General features: G+C 32.6%; 1 protein-coding gene across 5 annotated transcripts in view; it reads right to left on the minus strand.

Annotated features, from left to right (window-relative positions):
• LOC134714532 (ankyrin repeat and death domain-containing protein 1A-like) overlaps positions 1 to 15,011 on the minus strand; it is a 57,783-nt gene extending 42,772 nt beyond the window's left edge. For 2 of the 5 annotated variants that reach the window (XM_063575843.1, XM_063575846.1), the window contains exon 1: positions 1,887 to 2,099. Coding sequence is in view for 3 of the 5 variants with exons in the window: in XM_063575846.1 (XP_063431916.1) it covers positions 1,887 to 1,923 (37 nt within the window). In the remaining 2 variants the exon portion in view is untranslated. Of the gene's footprint in view, positions 1 to 1,886; positions 2,100 to 7,620; positions 7,740 to 14,901 lie in introns of those variants that run through there. The other 3 variants (XM_063575850.1, XM_063575842.1, XM_063575844.1) reach the window with 3 other exon arrangements.
• Positions 15,012 to 15,360: the final 349 nt, after the last annotated feature.

Genomic DNA, 15,360 nt, shown 5'->3' on the forward strand with positions numbered 1-15,360 from the left:
ATTTTCTTCTGTTAATGACGAAAAAGTTGAGGCGGTTTGTACAAAGAACACATTTTTTTTTATATTAATAAAAATCCACCACAAAGACAGATTGTGAAGATGCATCATGTATCTTTTTTATTTATGTAGTGAATCTTGCTGAATCAGCTTTACTGAATCTAAATGCAAAAAGAAATGAACATGTAGTTCAGGTGGGGTTTCTTCTACAAGCTAAATGATTTAACATATGGTAAATGATCGGATGTAAAAACAAAGTTTAAAGATTAAAAACAATTGAATGACACGTCAAAGCAGCAAAAACGTCAATGAGGCAAACAAGGAGAAGAAAAAACAAACGACTAGTGAAAATTCGGCGTTTAAGAAATCTAACGGACTAAGATTCATTTTCGATTGTTTTTATCCTAATAAAAATAATGTCACTGGTATAGGACATTGTTAACCAGTCATAACGTTTAGGTGTACGCCTTTGAAACTGTTTCTCAGCTTGTAATAGATTCCGAAACAGTCGACAGCGACATGATATTAATAAATACACGTGCTTCTGGAACAAATGTAAGCAGTTACACTCGATACCACATGTTCAGGATTCTAATATCATTTACAGAAAGTTTGAAGTCCTCAAATTTAAAAGGACCCAAAGTAAAACAGCTAAAACTGTATAAGGTTAATTTTGCCTGAGGAACTTTCGTCCTTGAATTCATAAGAATTATATAATTTTATGGACTGGAAACTAGTCATCATGACACGCAATAAGAACAAAAGAAAACAGTGCCATCAAGAGGAATTATTGACAACTGGAAACTGATACAATTCGTTATTACATAACTTTTTTTACAAACAGTCAATAACTATAGAATAAGATAATTGATATGATCGCTATAGAAGAGTCCTTGCTATTTTAGAAATGTATCGTGTTAAAATAGTTGTTGATTTTTTCCCGATAATAAAAGCCTGGAAAATTTGTAATAGGTGAAAATATTTACGTTATAATGTAAAACATGTTTTGATAGAACCATTAAAGTTTTGTGTCTTTTTTCAGTTTTTACGCAATCTCTTTATGGAACGGTCTTTCAAGTAGTTTGTTTTTAGTCTTAGAAACCAATTATTTGATAAAGGGTACACTCATATTTCAACCGTCTATTGCTGCGTCTGGTGTTGTTGGGTAATTGACACACAATTATTTACAGTGTGGAACAAAACTTTAATAAAAAAAGAATCGCTGATTTCTGCCAAACTAAGAGGTCATAGAGTTTAATTATCAAGAAAATGAAGTATTATAAGAATGACATTATACAGTTTTTCGCATATTTTTCTGGAAACCATCATTTGACAATCGAACGATTGGTATATGTATAGTTTTCAAAGATACCAGGATTATAATTTAGTACGCCAGACGCGCGTTTCGTCTACATGAGACTCATCAGTGACGCTCAAATCAAAACATTTATAAAGCAAAACAAGTACAAAGTTATAGAAATAAACTTTATGTGGCTTGTGTGACAGTGACCTACACGGCGATGTAAACCGTATGCGAATTGTTAAATAAATAAGTCTTCTGTATAGGAAGGAAGCTATGTCTGTGCGTAAATCGACTATACTTGAGACATGCGTAAATCGACTATACTTAAAACATGCGTAAATCGACTATACTTGAAACATGCGTAAATCGACTATACTTGAGACATGCGTAAATCGACTATACTTGAAACATGCGTAAACTGTAAATATCTGGTATGTAATGTTAAGAAAATACTGGTGTATTGTACTATAAAAAAAAAAGCCTAATATAAATAAATGGTTGTGATACACTTCCGTTAAATAGCATTTCGACTTAATTGATTACATTCCATTTGATAATTAAAACATGGATATATAAAACGACTTACAGATTTCAGTCTCATCTCCTGGAATATTTGACCACATCTTTCCCAAGGAAACTTCATGGAGAATAAGTTATAATACCCAACGCGTAAGAAAATGGTAGACGTTGCTCATCTGCCTAAAACCAACTGTCATAATGCATGCAAATATAGTAGGAAATATGATATTCCCTATACCTTGATGGAAGCCATCAATTCATTAAACATTGCTCTAGTATGAATCCATTATAAGTCTGTCATATCTCACAATCAGAAATGTAAATACCGCCATATTGATTTATCGGCTAAGCAAAGCATAGAATCCAATATACCGGGAAAAGGAAATAAAATTTCCATGAATTGGTTTTGAAATTTTAGATTCAATTGATTGACCTAGAAACTGACTTTTTATTATCTCATAAAATGGATTTGTAAATATTTTATTTCCAAACGAAAACAGATTTGCAAAGATTAAAATAACTACACGTTTATGCAAACATGTATATGCAGTCAATAAATTATTTTCTATATCATTACATATTGTATGGAGAAATCCGATAGAAATGAATTCTGGACACCATTGTTACCATTTGGACTTATAAGATAATTATTACCATTGCTAACTGATTGGATCTGCATATCTTTTGACAACAATTCTATGAGATAGAGTTAATTGTCATCCATCAAAACAGTCAAATTAGTAAGTGAAAGCGAAGAATCGATTAATAATCAATAAATTTATTTTGAAATGTAAAAAAAACAACAGAGCTATCCGAGAGAGAAAATAGCAAAAGAAGAAACTGTTCTATCAAGAAATGCAGCATTTTCATAACCACATATAGTCTATATCTTTTCACATTAATTATCACGTAATAAGCGTCTATATTTATGGGAAGTTTATTTCTGACTACTAAATAATTTCAGTATGTTTTGAATTTTATTGTAGTTTTAATGGCATTAATATAAAAGCGTTCCAATTTTCTGGTCAGTTAATCGATCTTGTTTTATATAGACCAGTGTCTGAGATTTGGTTTTGAATTCCCCTCAAACTGTCAAACTGAAAATTCTAACTCGAATAATGTAAGCCCTTGTCGTCTCAGATTCTTTCCTTCTTTGTTGTAGCGATCACAGGGAGTGAAATATAACGACTTGGTTGATACGTTACGATACAACTCGTTCTTTTACTTTCGTTTTTTTTCAAATACGTGCACATGTGATTTTGTGTCCTGAATTATTAAAAACCAATACTCCCAATCATACATGTTTCCCTTAGAACTACACCAATCACGTTGTCATGGTGTATGTGTGTTCTTTGATTTGAAAATAACCTCTATTTGGGTTTACGCAATAAAATATTGGTTATATTTAGAACGGTAATTAAAAAAAAAGTAGCGCAAATACCGGTATTGAATGACTCTATTTGTGCAAAAGTTTTAAAATAAATACACATGTGAAATCAAATCGTGTTGAACTTCAGAAGGTGTGAACATTGCTTTCGAATTTTGTTTAAATCTGCTTTGAACCATGCATTTTGTTTTACGTTTTAAAGAAAACTTTTATAAGTAAGTAAATTTAATCATTATAAAGCGGTTCAACGTAGGATAGCGGAGAATCAGTACAGTTAAGTTATAACATTTTTTAAATGAAAGGTTTAACTCAAATATAAAATACTAGTCCGGGCCACTGTTAGATAATATAATTAATTACAAAAAAGAAGATGTGGCATGATTAGACAACCGTCTCCACAAGAGACCAAACCAGAATTTAACAACTATACTAAAGCACCGTTTAATACCCACCAATTCATTAATAATAATTAAAAGAAAAAACATACTAACATCTAAAGAGCCTGTGTCGCTCACCTTGGTCTATGTGAATATTAAACAGAGGAAGCAAATGGATTCATGACAAAATTGTGTTTTGTTGAAGGTGATGTGTTTGTCCATCTAACTTTACTGAACATTCTTGCTGCTTACAATTATCTATATCTATGATAAACTTGGCCCAGTTGTTTCATTAGAAAATGTTAGTAAAAATTTACAAATTTTATGAAAATTGTTAAAAATTTACTATATGGGGCAATAACTCCTTAGGGGATCAATTGACCATTTTGGTCATGTTGACTTATTTGTAAATCTTACTTTGCTGAACATTATTGCTTTTTACAGTTTATCTTTATCTATAATAATATTCAAGCTAATAACCAAAAACGGCAAAATTTCCTTAAAATTACCAATTCAGGGGCAGCAACCCAACAACGGGTTGTCCGATTCATCTGAAAATTTCAGGGCAGATAGCTCTCGGCCTGATAAACAATTATACCCACTTGTCAGAATTGCTCTTAATGCTTTGTTTTTTGAGTTATAAGCCAAAAACTGCATTTTACCCCTATGTTCTATTTTTAGCAGTGGCGGCCATCTTGGTTAGATGGCCGGGTCACCGGGCACATTTTTTGAAAAACTAGATTCCCCAATGATGATTGTGGACAAGTTTGGATCAATTTGTCCCTGTAGTTTCAGAGGAGATGATTTTTGAAAAAGATTACTAAGATTTAGGAAAAATGGTTAAAAATTGACTATAAAGGGCAATAACTCCTGAAGGGGTCAACTGACCATTTCCGTTATGTTGACTTAATTGTAAATCTTACTTTGCCGAACATAATTGCTGTTTACAGTTTATCTCTATCTATAATTATATTCAAGATATTAAAATATTGATATATATATTAAGTTTCGTTAATAATCATTCGAGTTCTTACATGTTCCGTTTACGCATACTAAGTACTTGTATAACACAGGGGACACGAAGCTCTGTTTCATATCTATATAGAAATTGACAATTACTGATATCGCAATGATTCTCATTTTCCAATATCTGCCTAGTGTTCGGTATTTATCTATTGCAGTTAATACGATATGCCAGAGCGTGTAATATATGAATAGTGATTTGAAAAGAGATGTACTCTTAAACAAAAAGTTTATTAGGAAGTATTACAGATATTTACTCGCTGAAATCATCACTTGGATTTTGGTCCTTAATGCTCTTCAACTTCGTACTTTATTCTGCCTTTTTAACTTTTTTTGGATTCGAGCGTCACTGATGAGTCTTTTGTAGACGAAACGCGCGTCTGGCTTATATACAAAATTTATTCCTGGTATCTATGATGAGTTTATTGACAAGTTATATGTTTACTATCCCGAAATGGTTTGTCGTAAATAGTCTGAGTATTTTTCAGTTATTTATGTCCCAGTAGCAGATTCTACATATGTATCCACTGTTCTAAAAGCATTACTATATATATAGGTAACAGCTAAATTACCAGGATTTCGCACGCAATTCCAAAGACAAACTGATACAAGTTTCATAACAGATATTCAATAGAAACAAATTGTTGAAAAAAGAATTCACCATAAGATCAAAAGTTCAGGAAAATCATAAGATGCTACACGGGCGGCACGCACATGAAAAAAACTGGATCTAAAGAACATGTGTCCTCATCTAAATCTATATGCATCTTCACTAATGGCCACTCTCCAACATTGTAGACAAGAATACAATTCCTGACTAAATCTTTAAGATATCTTTTTAGCCGAGCATTACTATTGTCTTCTGTTTCTCTTTTGTTTTCATAGTTTTTGAAACGATATTTCCTATAGAGACTGAAATGAATACATTTTACCCATATATTCTTTTTTTTTTAGCCTTGGTGGACATATTCGATTCGGGTGGTCTGGATCAGCAGACATATTTTGAAAACTTGAAAACTTAAGGATACTTTTGTTCATAGTAATCAAAAGTACCAGACTTATAATTTGATACGCCAGCGCGCGTTTCATATACCAAAGACTCATCAGTGACGCCCAGATCAAATTAGAAAGCCAAAACAAGTGAAAAGTTGAAAAGCATTGAGGACCTAAAATTTGAAAATGGATGTGACAAAAAACGGCTTAGGTTTGATGTATTTAGCGAGAAGTGTAGTTTTAGAGGATGAAATGTTTGTTAAAAGACGACTGACTGTAGTGCTGATGGCAAACGATGATACACGAGGACTTGCCGATGACAAACGATGATACACGAGGACTTGCCGACGACAAACGATGATACACGAGGACTTGCCGATGACAAACAATGACACACGAGGACTTGCCGATGACGACCGATGACACACGAGGACTACGTATTCTTACTAAAAGTTTGAACTGCCTTTTCTGCTTTGTGTTTTTCGAATCTCCAAAGGAAATTTAGATATAGTTTTGCAAGTAAAGAGTTCAACAAAGTTATTTTTTTATTATGAGTATAAGCCATCTACTTGTATTCCAAATTCAAAGCGCGGGCGTTTTTTTTTAAATCAGCTGTACTTGGAGATTGCATTTTCAATCTGGTGTCAACTGTCTTCTGTTTTGCAAAAAAGTTTCTATGTTAAAATGATTATTACGTTATAACTCAATCCTTCTTTAAAAATGCAACAGTTTATGTGTCAGTCGTTGACCTTAAAATTGGTAAATTTGCTAGTTTGTTAATAAAAAGGAGAAAACAAATAAAATCTAATGTTGCGTCACGAACATGCATGCAATATAGTTATTTTGAGATATCTACCTTTAATGGCATGTTTTTAAAAAAAAAAATTGTGATAGATTTCTTTGTTGTGATGTTTATAACGGCTGGGACGTTTATACGATTTGTTTTATTCATTTTCTTACGATAAGTGATGATGGGGATGAAAAATACAACATATTGTAATAAGGGAGATAACTAAAGATTTCATACGGAATACTTTGTATCCGCTTATAAGCTTTCCTTTTTTATTCCATAGAATTTCAGTTGAAGAAGAAGGGAAAAAAATATTATTGCTACTGTTCTGTCAACATATATATTTGTTCAGTCTAACAAAAGTTCCTGCCAGCGAAGACAGTGATAAACTGTAAACAATTCTATAATATGTATTTCTATATATTAGAACATTTACTCTATATCATTTCTAACGTTATGACTGCAATTGTCATATTTCAAGGCTTCACATGGAAATGATAATCCTAAAAACGTCTTTCAATTATAACAAAAAGTACAAAGGAATTTAGTCTTCCTTGAACATTACTAATACATACGAAACAATAACAATATCAAGCAATAGAAACATAAAGTGTTCACCGATTAATGATTATGATTTTATAATTGTTTTACTAAATTTATTTTAAAAGCCAAAATTGTCACTAGTTCCCAAATTGTATTACTATAATATACATTTTTGTATTATATAGTCTTTTATTCTGTTACCAGTGTCAATGATACATATGTATATATATTATAATAATTACTTTTCGGATTCAATATTGATAAAATTAATGACTTCAGTTTATTCAGTTTGTATGTGCACTTGCAATGAACTTAATCAAGATCCGGGAGCAAATGTGTCATATTCATTAGTCACATTAAAAAGTATGTACTTTAATTTTTTAAATGCATACGGGTTGCTTCTAAGATATCAAGTTACTGCATTGTTTTCTTTGGCTCTATGGAATTTGATAAAAACAAAAATCCCATATTATAAAGAAATATCGCGTTACATGTACCTTCGAATTTATTTTCATGACTGTCAGTGACTTCAGTTTCTATGTTTAAATAGTTATTTAAAAAGAATGCAAACTTTACTTAATATACTCGATCTTATGTATTGATCGCGATTTGTATGTATACCCGTATTGAATAATTGTTTACCAATAAAGTCTGTAATTTAAGAAAATAAAAATATAAAATTACTTACTAACGGGTGCCTGAATCATAGTTGACAGGGAACAATCATTTTTCCTTACATTTTGTTCGTCTACCTGAAATCGATGCATAATCACAATTAAAATTGAAAAATGTAATATGCAAAACGTTTACATGTTTACGATCGACTCTACTACATGTAGTCATGGTTCATTTAACATGACTTTTACACCATCCTAAGTTCATTCAGTTAGAACATACTGAAAGCTATTGACATGCTATGTTGTATTAAAATCTTTCAATAATTCTAAAAGTATGGTAAATAATTAATGCCGTTATCACAAGTTCATTTTATTATCCGCAGGAGATGGGAAATTACATATATGGGTTTTGTGGAGAACTTCTATATGTTTTGGTTGTTCTTCCGCTTATTTTGTTTTTATTCTTTGTTGCGAGATAAATATCACTTTATGAGTTTACGTTTCAATATCATAATGATATTAAATTGTTTTGGAAGACAATTGCAATTACAGTCTTCCCGGAATAATTGTGTTAATGATTTGAATGAATATTTAAAAATCAATTATGTGAAAAAATTTACAATAATAGAATATAGATTTTTTTTTAAATCAAAACTGGCATATGTATGAATATCTATCAAATTGTTGAATTGTACTCCGCTGCAATGCGGAGCGGGGCTTTTAAACTGTCTATACCGGGTGTCCTTCCGTCTGTCCGTACTGTATTACAAGTGCTACTCCTACATAAGTTTTCTTGGATGAATTCCGAAATTGTAGTGGGAGAGTGATTTTTTTACTCAGAGTTTTGCGCCAAATCCTATGGACGCGCTTTACTTAGTTCTACATTCTGTATGACAGACTTTTGGGGATATTTTGGTTTTTGTCATAATGACATCCAAATTACAAAATTACAAGATTTGAAGCCTAACATATGATTGATGTGATGAACCGAAAATAGAATAGAGTGTTGTCAGATACTTGTTTTGTATGTAGTCATGTCATCTTCATCTTCGCTAGCCAAGGGTTACGATACAGCCACCTCCTCTCAACTGGATCGTCAGCCTTGGATGGCGACGATGCGTCATCAAATTTGATAAGTTCTGAAATTTCTGAAAAAAATTATGCAAAAAGCAGGATGAAGATATCTATTCTAAGTTTTAAAATCTAACATGTGATCGAGACAGACGACCAAATGCCAAACAAATAAAAACCTAAAGCCTAAGCGGTACGAACCCAACCAAAACCTAAAACCTGAGCGGTACGAACCCAACCAAAACCTAAAACCTGAGCGGTACGAACCCAACCAAAACCTCGGCTACAGATACTTGGTGCTTGTGGCACTGAATGTCTTTCATATTTATTTTTCGTAAACTGGCCGTTAGTTTTCTCAATAGATTTGTTTCCTCTTTTTTTCTAGTCGAAAACTTGTTTAGCTGACTAAGCAGTATTGGGTTTTCTCGTTGTTGAAGTTTTCATGTACGATTGTCTATAATTACTAACATCAACTTCAGATTAGAACTTCGGTGAATAGGTCACACCACCTCTCCTTATTTTTACACAGCATAATAATGATTTTTTTTGCAGTCATAATTTTGAATGTGCGTCAAAACTGAGACCGGAAGGACTTTAAAAAAATATTCTTTTTATTTTACAAATGTGAAAGGGGAAAACATACACACATTTTAATGCAGAATCAACAATGAAAAGGTATTTCAATATGACAATATCTAGTATCTTCTTAAAGCATTTTTTTAATTCCATGGAGCAGCTCGATTGAGCATTTTTGTCATATCATTTTCCGGTCACGAAATCTATATATATAGAAAAGTTATGAATTAAATATGTAATCTTAGTCGTTTGAAACAAACCGTATAATTCTCTATTCTCAAAGCAGCTTTAACACGAAAGAAAGAAAAGCTTTTATTGGTATTGATGCACAGTTTATTGATGTTAACATGCACATTTCCGTTCCGTTTGTGTTAGTACATTTTGTTTCAATATTGTAGTGCATTTTGTTGCTGGTATTCATAATCAAATGAAGCAGACAGAGAAGGTCTTACATCGAAATAGGGTTTTATTATTTATATATATATATTGTAAGAAGTCAATACTATGCACAGACTATAGCAAGATGTATGATATTATTTGCAATCGAACTACATATGAGTATACTACTGTTACTTTATTAATAATTTCATGGTTTTATGTCAATATTCTTTCGGTGAGTGACATGCATGGCAACAAAAATGTTTAATGCATGTACATGAGTACTGTGGATTCATTATTATTCGTTGGATACCAATTTTCATGGATTTCGTGGGAACAGTTGAACCACGAAATTAAATGTTCAACGAATGACAAATTTTTTCATGGCTTGTATGCAGACTTCGGCAAAACCACGAAATCAAATATCCACGAACATGTAAGTTTTCATCAATCCACGAAAATTGGTACCCATGAAAATAAAGAAAACCCGTCTCAATAAATGACATCTTGTGTAAAAATTTACAAAAACTCGAAAGAGTTTATCATGTTGGTGTTAATGACATATTCAATCTAAGTATATTAGAGTCTATTTACTGCTTCCTTTTGGAATTATAAGTAACAAAGGATATTTTTCAGAGCTTCGAAACAAACAAAAAAGTCCATTGCTTTTAAAATATTATAATAATAGTCAAACATACTGTTAAGACTTATATCAACATACACAAAAACACTTTACTTAAGACGTATATCAGCCTAATATCGTTTAATACAAAATTTATGTATATATATGTGAGCCTCAAATCTATGTCCGGCCTCAAATCTATGTCCTTTCCCCAAATCTATATCCTTTTTAATATTGCGTCATAGACGTTCCAAATCTATGTCCTGTATTGTCTCAAATCTATGTCCTTTATTTACTCAAATCTATGGCCATATTTGGCTCCAATCTATGTCCTTTCATCAACTTAAAAACATAACAAAACTTTATCAAGTATATGACGTCATTGCAAACAAGGAATGATTGCGGAGCAGGACACTATTCCAAATGAAGGATACACTATATTAAATAAGCGCAAAAAAGGTATTTCAAAGGATCCAAATCCAGAATCGTTTTGGGCGGATATGCCGTACTTTGTACAGATTGCAAAGGCCAAAAAAGAACATCAACATTGGGGAGCAAAAAAAATTGTTGACGAATTGAGAGTGCCGTTTTCGGACAGAATGGTAAAAAAGTTTTTATCGCTTTACTTTTATGATCAAGAATCTAAATGTATCTACAAAAAATCTCAAGACTTAAATAGCAATCATAGAAAATGTTTAGACAAAGAGCAATTGATTCACATAATTAACAAAAACCACATGAAAGACCATAGAAAATATGATGCAATTTATTACTGTTTAAGAAGTGCAGTATTCCTGTCGTTAGAGAAAGCACCAAATTAAGGTACTATTATTTAAATTAAACGTGAACTGCGAGTGCTGTAACAATGCAGTAGAAATTCCCAAACAGTTTTAAGACGCACAATTCCTGCAACTTATGCTAACAGCCGACTCGTTGGCAAATAAACTTAAAGAAAATGCCACCATTCAGAGGTTACAACTACATTTGCAACATAGTAGATTGCTTTTCTCGCTTGGCATTTGGTGGCCCATTTAGAGGAAAATTTGCAAAACATGTAGCGGAACTAACTTCAAAATATGTATATCTGTATGGTCCGCCAAGAATATTACAGAGTAACAACGGCAAAGAATTTACAAATGTAAACTTGGCTGAAGTTGTTTTAATTTTTAAGACCAGGCAGATACAAATAGTAATTGTTTACTGTCTTTTTAGAAAAAAAAAATGTGTAGTTTAATTCTTGAAGACGGCATACAATAATGACACACAAATGATTTTAACCACAAACATGGAGAAATTACTTTATAAAACAAAAATCATACAAGACCATATTTAAAAAACAATATTTTTTAATCAGGAACTTGCTTAGACCCTGTTTAAATACAAGCGAAATAATCTTGCTAGATTTACTTATACTTGAGCTCTTGTACACACACGGAAAACACATACCAACAAATTAATATTGAACTATGGGAAATGACTTAATAAAAAAAAAAACCTATAAGGCCGAAATTTAAAGACAGGCATAAATTTGCGCATGCCGCTAAAAACATTACACAGTTTTTAAAGCCTTTTCTTTTATAACGAACATAGATTAGAGAAAAACGTCACAATTAAAAATCGGCCACAGATTTGAGGCCGAATTATTTTTTAAGGACATAGATTTGCGGATGATGTCATGATTAAAAATTGGCCACAGTTTTGAGGTCGAATAATTTTTTATGAACATAGATTAGCGATTGACGTCACGATGGGGCATAGATTTGAGAAACGGACACAGATTTGAGGTTGTACATAGATCTGAGGTTTACATATATAATATAAATGCTACCAAAGCACTTGCTACTAGCTATAGATGGTGCCAGCGGGACAAACTACCCATCAGCACCAGTGCTAAATGAATGTTACCCATAATCAGTGCGGTACTCTCAGGTTCAAAACTTTCTGAAACCATGCAAATATGTGAAACAATTAGGAGCATCAAAATTTAAAAACTTATCTAAATATTCTGGTGGTGTTATCCCAAATTGTACTTTACAACAAGAATGTATTGACTAATAGTGTCAATATCAAAACAGTTGCTGCCAGGCGGATTGTACAATCGGGATCCGATAGTTCACTTGATGTGACAATTTAAGTTATTGATTTAAACCAAACATAGAAGAACTATTGAGTTAGCTGTGTGATGTCAAAATAAATCGAAAATTTCACATTTTGTAGGAGGAACCAAATAATTATACTAAAAGACAGGAAAACACAGTAGAGCACAAGTTTATGGATTCAAACGAAAAATAGCAAGAGAAAAAATACAGGTCAGCGAGAACCATCTTACTAGAATTACTTTACCAACACCCGCGGTAAGGGGTCGGACGATCCCCCTACTACATGTATTAAAACTCAAGATTAAGATTTATGCCTGAATATTTAAATCGGGGTGTCATTGCCAACGTATATCTGTTCCGCATAACAGAAGTTCTCCTGGAAATTTTGTGATAAACAGTGTCATAATATCTGTTCAAGAATACTCTAAAGGAAAAAAATGTTCCACTGGAAAAAATATTAGTATAGTTTTACGATTGGAACTTGTAACTTAGAAGACAAAAAATCTGAGGCACCCTGACTAAGGGTTTGTGGTCTATATAAATTGCATCGTTTGTTTATTCAATGCGTCAACGGAGTGTGACAATTTGTAGTGAATAAATAATGACAGTTTCTAAGATAGAAAGAATCGGCTTATATCTTTTTTTTTTTATTATAGCTATGTACATGTGTTTTCAAGAAGTCGGGTCTCCAAAACGTTTTGTTCGTTTCATCTTCATTTATACCTGTTATACGTTTTAAAGTACCTACCTGTAACGATAGTTGTATGTGTGAGTGTATGCGAGTGGGAGAGAAAGGCTTTTTATTACATGCTTGTTATGAGCCCTATGTCATGATTAGGAAATAAAAATATCTTTATCTTATCTTATTCGTTTAAACTCAACGTTCCGACAAAGGGTTTTAATATCTGTAAAAAGGTACCAGTTTCGTATGACAACCTCTAGTTTCGATGAAGCGGATTTCAGAGGCCGTCTTAAGTGATGTCAGAATTTGTTTTGCTCCATGTAGAAATCCTTACTGTGACTTTGAAAGGAATAACAACAACAAAAGCGCCATTCATTTGCTTACTGTGCATCAGTGCATGTTGGTTTTTGTTGCTGTGCATACATCTACAGTAAACCCCTAACAGGTTGGATTGTGTCTGATATTCATATGATGAAGACATAATCATGGCTTTCAATCAGTTTAATTGAGTTCTGGAGCTGGCATGTCAGTAACTGGTAGTAGAAATCTGTTGTTATTTATGTATTATTGTCATTTTGTTTATTTTCTTTTGTTTCATATTCTGACATCGGACTCTGACTCGGAACTGAGTTTGACTATGCGTATTGTTGTGCGTTTGTTTTTTTCTACATTGGCTAGAGGTATTGGGGTGAGGGTTAAACCCCGCCGTAATTTTGCGCCTGTCCCAAGTCAGGAGCCTTTGGCCTTTGTTAGTCTTGCATGCTTTTTAATTTTAGTTTCTTGTGCATAATTTGGAGTTTAGTATGACATCCATTACCACTGAACTAATATACATATTTGTTTAAGAAACAGCTGAAGGACGCCTCCGGGTGCGGGAATTTCTCGCTACATTAAAGACCCATTGGTGGTCTTTGGCTATTGTCTGCTCTATGGTCGGGTTGTCGCGTTGACGCAATCCCCATTTCTATTCTCAATTTTACATGTACTGATTTGTCTCATGGATGAATATCCCATATCATTTGGGTTTTTTTTCGATATAAAAAAAAAATACGAATTCGTTTAGAGCGCGGTACACGAAAGACATATAAAAACAAGATATATTAAAACTAAGCCGTAATGATTTTTAGTAAAAAATGCAAAACCAAGTCTTGACATGAGATACAATAGCAACTAAATTATATTTTACAAATGGGATAAACATGTCAATACACCTTAGTTTCACGTAATCATTGATATCCGGCAAACTCCCCATTTTTCCCTTTCATGTCTTTTCATAACAGTGATAGTTTTCCCTCCGCCTTGTTACGGTTACATATATTTTGAAGAAGCAATGATTATGTAAATGTCAACATACTTCCAGTTTCAGATGATGATATCCGACAATTATATTCTCTCCACTTTTCCTTTTTGTCTTATTGCCGGTTTGTTTTCTCTATCTTTATACAATTACTGGCATTACAAAGATGCAGATTAAATGTCAAATTTACCTTAAGTTGCATGGGATGATATCCGGCAATTAGACCCCCTTCTCCTTTTTTCATTCATATCAGCTGTTGTTTTTTGCTCTACTTTGATACGATTACTGACTAATAAAGGCACAGAGTATTAATAAATGTCAAATTTACTTCAAGTTGCATGTAATGATATCCTGTAATTAACCCCCCCCCCCCTTTTTTTTCCTTTACGTCATGCATGATACCGTTTGGTTTCATCTATCTTGGTATGGTTACAGGCATAACAAAGGTGCATAGTAAATGTCAAATTTACAAACACGCCATATCAGTGTGTAAAGTAACAGTAATATTGATTCTACTTTTCTGCTACAAATTCTGTAATTAAAGAGATCGATTTAGTAATTAAAGCTGTAGTTCACATTCCAATATAGTATATGTCAATTATTCCTGGATGATGTAACTAAGCTTACCTTTTAATCTACCGTTAAACCGTCGTAATCTCCAGATGAATTATTAGGTCAATCCATTATTAGGGATATTAAAATAATTATACCCAGCATCCCTTGCTGGTTTCACTGTTAATTTCAAATCAATCAACTGTCCTGACCGAGAAAACAGTCAATCAATACACAGTCATCAATAAATAGATGAAAGCATGGTTTCAAGCTATGACATTTAATAGATAATGCTACAATGCTTTTGTCAGACATTTGAGTTCATTTTGTGCGACCAAATTTTGCAAAATGAAACTTGATTTACTCGGTATTTATTATGTAAACTATCCTGACTTTGTATACTAGCCTCAGTGAATGTCTAATGAAGGATCCCTTTTGACTTTATTAATTATTAACTACTAGAAATATTAGTTATTGGATTTTAGGAAGAGAAGTTTATCTTTCGGAGTTAAGTTTCAAAGAATTGATCATGAT

This window comes from Mytilus trossulus, chromosome 4 (genome assembly GCF_036588685.1).
Source record: "Mytilus trossulus isolate FHL-02 chromosome 4, PNRI_Mtr1.1.1.hap1, whole genome shotgun sequence".
Taxonomy (NCBI): Eukaryota; Metazoa; Mollusca; class Bivalvia; order Mytilida; family Mytilidae; genus Mytilus; species Mytilus trossulus.